The 9223-nt window shown below is 41.9% G+C and overlaps 1 protein-coding gene across 4 annotated transcripts; it reads right to left on the bottom strand.

Annotated features, from left to right (window-relative positions):
- Nucleotides 1-1990: 1990 nt before the first annotated feature.
- Nucleotides 1991-6516, bottom strand: Taar8b (trace amine-associated receptor 8B). 4 transcript variants are annotated; one of them, XM_006227719.5, is made up of 2 exons: nt 6033-6516; nt 1991-4461 (listed from the first exon to the last, which is right to left on the bottom strand). In XM_006227719.5, the coding sequence occupies exons 1-2, from the start codon at nt 6038-6040 to the stop codon at nt 3390-3392; spliced, it is 1080 nt and encodes a 359-aa protein (XP_006227781.1). In that variant the 5' UTR covers nt 6041-6516; the 3' UTR covers nt 1991-3389. The 4 variants fall into 4 exon arrangements, with proteins under 4 accessions (XP_006227781.1, XP_063121744.1, XP_017444799.1 ...); XM_063265674.1 differs by having other exon boundaries at nt 5996-6502; XM_017589310.2 differs by having other exon boundaries at nt 6164-6502.
- Nucleotides 6517-9223: the final 2707 nt, after the last annotated feature.

Genomic DNA, 9223 nt, shown 5'->3' with positions numbered 1-9223 from the left:
TCAATCCTAAAAGCACAGGTGAGACCTCACTTTTGCTCCGCTGCCTAACCAAAGAGGGAACAAACAGGAGTGCACAGGGCACAGGAACCATGGAGCAGCCTGGGACAGGATCCTTCCAGTCTTCATCTGCTTCCAGAGCAAAGGCTTCCCCAGAGCCCTCTGAAAACAAATCCTGCCAGAAGAGAGCTGGCCTCCCAGAAGTGTTCTCACTCCAAAGATCATGGGCTCACAGGCCCACAGAACGGACAAGTTCCAGTCAGAGGCAGCAAGACCAACTAACATCAGAGGGTAAGAAGCAAGAGAAACTACCTAAGCAACAGAAAACAAGACCACTCGGCATCATCAGGACCTCCACATCAAACCAGATGCACTCAGACTGATAGAGAGTAAGTGAGGAAGAGCCTTGAACACATAAGCACAAGGGAACACCAATGCCTTATGCTCTAAGATCAAGGATGGACAAATGGGACCTCATAAAACTGCAAAGCTTCTGTAAGGCAAAGGACACTGTCAATAGGACAAAAGGGCAACCAACAGATTGGGAATACATCCTTACCAATCCTACATCTGTAGAGAGCTAATATCTAACACTTCCAAAGAACTAAAGAAGTTAGACTCCAGAGAACCAAAGAACCCTATTAAGAATGGGATACAGAGCTAATCAATGAGTTGTAAACTGAGGAATACTGAATGGTGAGAAGCACCTAAAGAAATGTTCATCATGCTTAGTCATCAGGGAAATGCAAATAAAAACAACCCTGAGATCCTACCTCACCAGTCAGAATGGCTAAGATCAAAAACTCAGGTGACAACAGATGTTGGTGATGATGGAGAGAAATAGGAACATTTCTTCATTGTTGTTGGGATTGCAAGCTGGTACAACCATTGTGAAAATCAGTCTGACGGTTTCTCAGAAAGTTGGGTATACTTGAGGACCCATACTTGAGGAGTGGTAACTCCTGAGCATATACCCAAAAGATGCTCCAACATATAACAAAGATACATGCTCCACTATGTTCATAGTAGCCTTATTTGTAATACCCAGAAGTTGGGAAGAACCCAGATGTCCTTCAGCAGAGGAATGGATACAGAAAACATGGTACATTTACACAATGCATTACTACTCAGCTATTAAAAACAATGACTTCATAAATTTCTTAGGCAAATGAATAGAACCAGAAAATATCATCTTGAGCAGATAACTCAGTCAGAACACACATGGTTTTTGCACTCACTGATAATTGGTTATTAGCCCAAAACCTTGGAATACCCATGAAAAAATTCACAGACCATATGAAGCTCAAGAAGAAGGAAGACCAAAATGTGGATGCCTCAGTTCTTCTTAAAAGGGAGAACAAAATACTCATGCGAGGTAATATAGGGACAGAGAGTGAAAGAGAATGAAGAAAAGGCTGTCCAGAAACTGCCCCACCTGGGAACGATCCCATATGTAGCCCCCAAACCCAATCACTATTGCTGATGCCAAGAAGTAACTGCTGACAGGAGCCTGAAATGGAGTCTCCTGAGAGGCTCTGCTGTGGCCTTACTGATAAAGATGAGGATGCTTGCAGCTAACCATCAGACTGAGGAGAGGGACCCCAATGGAGGAGTTAAAGAAAGGACTGAAGAAGCTGCAGGGGTTTGCAACCCCATAGGAAAAATGACAATATCTACCAACCAGAGTTCCCAGGGACTAAACCATCAACCAATGAGTACACATGGAGGAACCCATGGCTCCAGTTGCATATGTAGCAGAGGCTGGTGTTCTGTGGCATCAATACTAGGAGAAGTCCTTTGTCCTGTGAAGGATCATTTCCCCATTGTAGGGGAATGCCATGGTGTTGAGGTTGGGAGTGGGTGGGTGGGTGGGTGAGGGAGCATTCTCACAGAAGGAGGGGAAGTGGAGAGGGGGAAAGGGGGATAACATTTGAAATGTAAATACATAAAATATACAATAAAAAGAAGGAAAAGATTTGATTGTGGTCTCCAGTCCTGATATTTAAAAAAAAACAAGATTTATATTCTGTTGAAAAATATTTTAATTGACATATAGTAACTGCACATTTTTGTAGATACAATGTTTCATTAAGAAATTTTAAGTTAACGTACAAAGTTATGTGCTTTATTATGGCAGTTTTGATATTGCATTATATGACTTTGAACAACCCACTCTGCTTTTTTCTAATTTATTCCTCTTTCACACTACCTTCCCATGTCTCTTGCTAATATTCTTCCTTCTCCCATGTGCCCCACCCACTCAGCTTCTGCACCACACCTGAACATTTACATTGTGTGCCTCTTGTTTTCTCTTCCCTTGTTCTTCCTTTTGGTGGAAGACTTTTTCCACTTTCGCAAAAATGCCAGTGTTTATATCTGAATACCAGTCACAAGACATTGTGCATGGTCCAAGATCCTATGCCACACCCCTTAATGGACATGGGAGGACTCCACACTGGTGCATATCTCAAGAGGTGAGAAACATTGTGGGAAGATGGAGGACTTGTCATAGGAGAACAGTTAGAAGGTTGGCCCTCCCTCTACCATGTCATCATGGGTAGATGTGCCTGCAAGGGCTGCTTCCAGATTAGTTTAAAGATGAAGTTCTAACTCTTGTCACTCCATTTTTAAGAGGCAATACAGTCAAGTGGGCAATAAGGATACACCTTGATCCAGTGTGTAGAAGAAGGAAGGACACAGACAAGGAGCAAGAGACATCTGCAAGCTGAGTGTAGACGCCCTCAGAAGAAATCAGCTCTTCCAAGGCTTGACCTTGAGCTCTGCAGCTATCAGCCTTGAGACATTGCATTGCTATGTAACAGCAAATTCTGTGTGTGTAAGTTTATGGTATTTTGTTCTGACAACTATAGAAACCTAATGCCTCACTGCAGACAGGATAGGAAGGAAGATCATTACCTTAGAGATTTTCCAGCCAAGAATTAGATCTAAAATTCAATGCCCTGTGGCTGGAGAGATGGCTCAGTGGTTAAGAACACTGACTGCTCTTCCAGAGTTCCTGAGTTCAAATCCCAGCTCACAACCATCTCTAATGAGAACCAATGCTCTCTTCTGGTGAGTCTGAAGAAAGTGACAATGTACTCACATACATAAAATAAATGAATCTTTAAAAAAAATTCAACGTATTAGACATTGGAAATAAACGTTCAAAAAATATTGAAGACTATAAAAGCCATGCATTGCTTTGTCTTGTAGTACATTAATCATCTCAACGACAGTTTAATGGTTTAACTCTGGTATGACTTTCCTCCTGGCTAATTTTTTTTGAAAAATGCTGTACTTTTGTAGCTTCAGATGGGCCATTCCTTACAATTAATACTGTCACATTCCACAGATTCATGCCTTAATGTATTTTGTGAAATTTGTATTAATGCTTATTCTGAAAACAAACTAGTAGTTGATGAATGACCCTTTAAAATTTTCCCACTTAAAATGAGCTTTATGGCTTTCCTAAACCAAGGGTAAAAGAAAGCATAAATCAAAGGGTTCATGGCTGAGTTATAATAAGCGATCCAGCCACAAATTTCATAGACATAGGCAGGAGTGATGAAGCCCATGAAAGCATCAATCAAGGTGTCAATTGTATATGGTAGCCATGAGACCATAAATGCCATGACAGTGACCCCCAAGGTTTTGGCAGCCTTCCTCTCTCTCTTGGCCACCCTGGCTTTGTGACTCTCTAAGGACGATTCTCCTTTGCTTCCACTTATAGAAGTTTCAATTTTTACAGCTTGCTGTTTGGCTACTAAAAATATTTTGCTGTAGAGGATGATCATAACAAGGGTAGGTATGAAGAATAAGAGAAAACTTATCAAAACCCAGTCTTGATTGATCGCAACTTGGCAGCCTCCTACACAGTTGAGAGCACTTACTAGGTTTTCAATCCCCGTAGCACTGATGCCTGTGTAGAATACTGCGCTGCTGTACACAAGGGGCAGAATCCAGGAGATGCTGATGCAAATTCCAGACACAGACATTGTGAACTTGGTGGGATAGACCAGAGGTTCCGTGACAGCGATGTACCTGTCCACAGAGATGAAACAGAGGTGGAAAAGAGAAGAGTAGCAAAATGCTGCATCACAGCAGCTGTGAAGGCTACAAAATGTGTCTCCAAAGTACCAGCAGCTCTCGATGGACCTGACCATGCTGAAGGGCATCACAGAGATGCCCACCAAGAAGTCAGCACTGGCCAGGGAGGCGATGAGGAAATTGGCAGGAGAGTGCAGCTGCTTGAAATGGAGGACTGAAATCACCACCAGGAGGTTCCCACACACTGCCAGCACAGCCCCAAAGCCAAAGACCATGTACAGGAGGACCCGGAGCCCTGGTGAATAGGGGGTTTTAATGCAGGAAGCATTCACATTCTCATAGCAGAGCTGCAGGGTTGCTTGGGAAAAGTTGCTTGTCATGATTCTGCCTTTTGATGCTTGAGGGATTTCTGTCCTCCTAGAAGACAACAGAAATTGTGAGACACAAAAATTAAAGAAATGCACGCCATACGGAAGAATTAATTTTAAATATTGCCTAAGATTATTAGTTTTTCCATTTTAATCATAAAAAATGAAGAAATATAAAAACTCAGAAAATAAATATTCCCATCTATAATCACATAATTATTCCTATAAGTATGCTAAATTTTACTGTTAATGTCAGGCAAATTCAATTCTGATTTTTAACCGTCCAATTACCTGAGTAATGGAGAAGAGATTCCGTTCTTGCAAAAGATGATGGCTTATAATATAATGGCATATTCCAAAGGCCACCTTTAATAGTATTTTAAGTCCTGTGTTGTTTGGAGAAGACAGCCAATCCTCTCCATCCACTGTAAACTCTGCATGAGGAATCCCTACAGTGCAAGGTGTGAATCTTCAAAACACACTCACTGTTGGTAATTATAATTAGCAAGTTCTACAATTTATGTTTCTCTGAACATTGCTAATTTGGGCAAATATTGCTGATAGCCACAACCAAGAATTTTTTGACTGCTCTGAAAAGTTCAGTATTTGGCAATTATATTAACCATTTAATACTCTTAGCCTGATACATAGCTATTTCTTATTGATGGATGAAGTCATTATTATCAGTTCAGATGTTTTAAAGAAACTATTTTCTTTTTAGAGTAGTAAGATTGAAAACTTTTAAAGAAAGATGTGATGTGCTAGGCAAAGATACAAAAGATGTTGTGTAATTCATTTAGAGCAACACAGGAATTGTGAGGGATGAAATCAATGCGTGATTCCATGGCTTAGTCATGGAAGTCTTACAGGTCGTGCTCTCTCACACCCCCTATACCACATTCACCTCGATTGAGGCACACATTGTGTGACTGCCTGATCAAGCACATTTCCAAAGCACATGACAAGGTTTAATACTCAAATGGACGCAATAAAATACTGACAAAAATAGGAAACATCATCCAGGCAACGTACAGACCCCTTGGCTCCTTTCCATTGAGGATACAAGGGAAAGGATGAGTGAGTTGGACCTCACACTCTCAACACTTTAGTGGGGTCAGTGTTTCCTGTAAGTCAATAGACAGTTCCTGTAAAGATTCGGGGCTTTTACACTTCATTAAAGATGTTTCAATAAAGGGAAGCGCCCCCGCCAGTGGGGACCCAGTTCATGGTGGGGTCGAGGGGGGACCCATACCTGCGGGAGAACGGACTAGAAAAATGAGCGGGACCAAGCAGCGTCCTTGTCACGGTTTGTTTATTGAGAGGAATGTACAGCATTTAAAGCTCTGAAGCAGGAACTGAAGCTTAGGGCGGCGTGGGATGGGGGGAGTACTGGGAAGTGCCCAAAGACATAATGTAAATCATTAAACTGCAAGATATTGTCCTTACACACTGAGGCAACAGTCTTCCGGGGGACAAGTTCTTTGGAAAGGTCAAGCCCTTCTCAGGAATCTGCTCAGGGCAGGGCACTAGCTTTGCTTAGTCCGGCAGTCCGGTCCCCGACAGGGAAGGACTTCATCTTTTACCTGCACACATCAAAGAGAAGCACAGAGTCTGGCATACCTCCTCATGGACCCAACTTGATATACCTCATACTGAGAAGTGTCATTCTGACCAGCTTTTTCTAGAGGTGAGTGCAGGAGAATGCCTTGGGGTTAGATGCAATCTTGGAAAGAAGTCAGGACAGTAGTGACCTGTGGTGCTTGAGGTATCCCTTGTAGAGACCTTGGGCTGACGATTTGCACTGGGATGAACAGGGGAGAGTTGGCAGTTCTGAAGCAAAGCCATGCAGTTTGGAGTGATGGACTAATCCCCTGTTTAGTAAGACAGCACTTAGTATACTTCTGAATAGAAATGGTGATAGAACCTTTGGACTGTGACATCAAATGATCCCATGGTCTCTGACACTGTCCTTTGTGACCTAAGTCTTCCTGGATCATTCAGTGGAAGTGAGCCATTTGGGTCAGGCACAAGGAAGCTGTTGGACCCACAGGACCCTCATGAGTCCAGAGCTCATGCTACTGCCCTCTCCTACCCAGTGACCTCTGCCTTACACCTCAGATAACCTGATTAAAAGCTGCAGATGGGTTTGTCATGAGCTGCTTCATTGTGTCGCTGTGCACCAAAGTCATAGTTACAGTTTAAAGTAACCATTTACGTCAACAATGGGACTTTTCCCCACCTAGTTAAATCTTCCCTTCCTAGAGCTCCACTCAGTATTTTATTTACTGTATAAACTAACTCTCTGAACGCTTTCACATTTTCTTCTGCTCTTTCAGTCACGGTGATTTCAGAAGGGAACCCCTCTGGAAGTAGTGGGGTATTTGAAATTATTTTGTATGAATGAACTATTACATATGAATGAACTTAATTCACTTAACAAATCGTTGTGTCTGGAAGCCCGTGTTAGTTATGAAGGTGAAGAGTCACAGCATAAACACACTTGTAGTAGTCTGGAGTACAGGGGCTCTAAGAGAGAGGACAAAGACCAGAGGAGGGGCATCAGGTCAGGCGCTCTCCAGAGGGTTTCGCTGTCTTTTTGAATTTACTACGCCATGAGTTTCTTCAGGGACTCGGACATTTATGGATTTTTTTCTTAACATGGTGTACAATGTTAAGCTTACTACTGTTTCATGAAATGATGTAACATCAGCCTCTGTGATAGTGTACTGTAGAACTTTTAAGCTATTCAGGAAATGAAGAAAACACAGGTTTTATCCATCAAAACCTTCCTTTTCTACTCGCATCTTGAACCTAACTAGTTAAGTGTCTCTAGTTTAATTTAGCCTACATCTGGTGTATCACAAACACAAGATGGCTTTATTGTGTTTTCACTCTCTATTTACTCTCCCTTTGTCCATTCACCATCTTTTATTAAGCCACTAGATGGACTCCATTGCCTAGCAGTTAGTTTATGTATTTAAATTTCAGTCAAAATATAATTTAAATTAAGACTCCAAAATCATGTGCAATTTAGCACACTTGAAATAAAAACTCCAAAATCATGTGCAGTTTAGCATATTATGTTTCCTGCCCATGCTGGGTTCCTGCCCAGTTCCAGGTCAGAGATTAATATCGTATATTTTTCAATCTCTCCACTCTTTCTTTTTTCCAACATAATGCTTTTATTGATTATTTAAGGAATTTCACAGCATATCACCTACCTCATTTTCTTCTGCCCCTTTCCTGTCACCCTGCCATTTGTAACTTCTTTCCTATCAAAAAAATATGTCCAATTTGTATTGCCTATATAATCAATATGCCTGACCCTTAAATAGAGCTTAAAACCTGAGTCACTGTCCACAATAGATGGCTTCCAGCAGGGGTGCTGTTGGCAAAGCACTCATCTTATAAACCTACTCAATGTTCAGAACTGAAGAGATGAAGCAAAGAGAGGATGGGCACTAGGATAATAACATTCCTTCTGCCTAGTAGTCATTTAGGGTTATGGAAGAAGGACTCAGTGTGATCTTCAAATAAATGCAAGCTGTCACGTAGCACACACCTGATTCCCTTGGGAGAATCCTGTCCCCAACCCAGAGACATGTGGGCAGGCTGTTCGCCAGTGAACCATTCCCAATTCCTGTTGGAAGTCTTCCTGACAGACAGCTTTGTGGGATTTTTTTTCTTATTGTTTCTCCATCTTTAATAAATTGGGTGTTTCTTATTTACATTTCAAATGTTAGTCCCTTTCCCAGTTTTGTTTCCCTCTGCCTTAGAAGGAAGCTTCTCTGATGATCACCGAGCAAGGCACTGATCTGAGTCTAGGCGAATATCATTCAGAGTCATGTTACTGCTGGTTCCTTTAGGAGAACAGTCGGATTTGAGTTCTCTCTCATTCCCCAGGCTATCTGGTCCAGAGTCTTTGGTCACGCAAGCAGTGTGAGGTATAGATTCCAGCTCGGGCAGTCGGTCTTCAGTCAGATGTTGGTTGGTTATTCCTTCAAGCTCGGTACCACATTTGCAATTAACCTGTTTTTCAGGCAAGACAACATTGTAGATTATAGGGTTCTTATCTCTGTTGGTGTTTATTTTTCTCCTTTGGTACTACAGAATCCTTTCCAGTCTGTAGGGGTGAAGGCTGTATTTAGGGCACCAGCTCTACCTTTCCATTTTCAGTGAACTGTGTAGGGGCTATTTTTAGCAATAGCGTCTTGCTTGTAGAAAGTAACCGTTTATCCCTGACAATGCTTGGGTTGTTTGAAACTTCCCCTGGGATCTCTTTTGGTGAACAACACAATTAGATGTAAACCATTCCCAGTATTGGGAGCTTCATTTGATGGGGAGAAATGTCCAGTTGGAACTTTGTCTCCCTATTATCTGGTGATTTCATTTAGATCACTTCCATATATGCACATATTTTAAGACGTTTCTACAGTGTCAGGTTTCCATACTACTATGCAAGTGGCCCATAAGGTTAGCGGTCTCTCCCCATCCTCCCTCTCTCATCTCCCTCTTACCTCTCATTCCCTGCTTGGTCCTCCTAGCCCAGAAGCCCCTCCCTCATCCATCTATAATTATCTATTCTACATTCTTTTTATTGGGAGATCTACCTCCCCCGAGTCTGATTGCCTATTTGTCTCTTCTTTTGTCTATGTAGATGATTTGTTATTGGTTGAATCACTGGTTTGGTTTTTGGTTTTTTTTCAGCCGTTATTTCCTTTGTGTTCTCACATATTCTAGACACTAAGCAATCATCAGATAAGTGGCTGGCACAAATTCCATCCTGTACTGTGTGCAGTTTTATTTTACTT

This window comes from Rattus norvegicus, chromosome 1 (genome assembly GCF_036323735.1).
Source record: "Rattus norvegicus strain BN/NHsdMcwi chromosome 1, GRCr8, whole genome shotgun sequence".
Classification (NCBI taxonomy): domain Eukaryota; kingdom Metazoa; phylum Chordata; class Mammalia; order Rodentia; family Muridae; genus Rattus; species Rattus norvegicus.
The sequence above is the reverse complement of the archived record's forward strand: the minus strand, read 5'-3'. Positions and strand labels throughout refer to the sequence as shown.

Bases quoted from the DNA above. Each gene is read 5' to 3' on its own strand.
- Taar8b (XM_063265674.1), bottom strand. From the start codon at position 6,030: ATGCCAGACTCTGTGCTTCTCTTTGATGTGTGCAG. The intron at 4,462-5,995 runs GTAAAAGATGAA...GTTGTCTTCTAG, and splicing joins CTTCTCTTTGATGTGTGCAG to GAGGACAGAAATCCCTCAAG.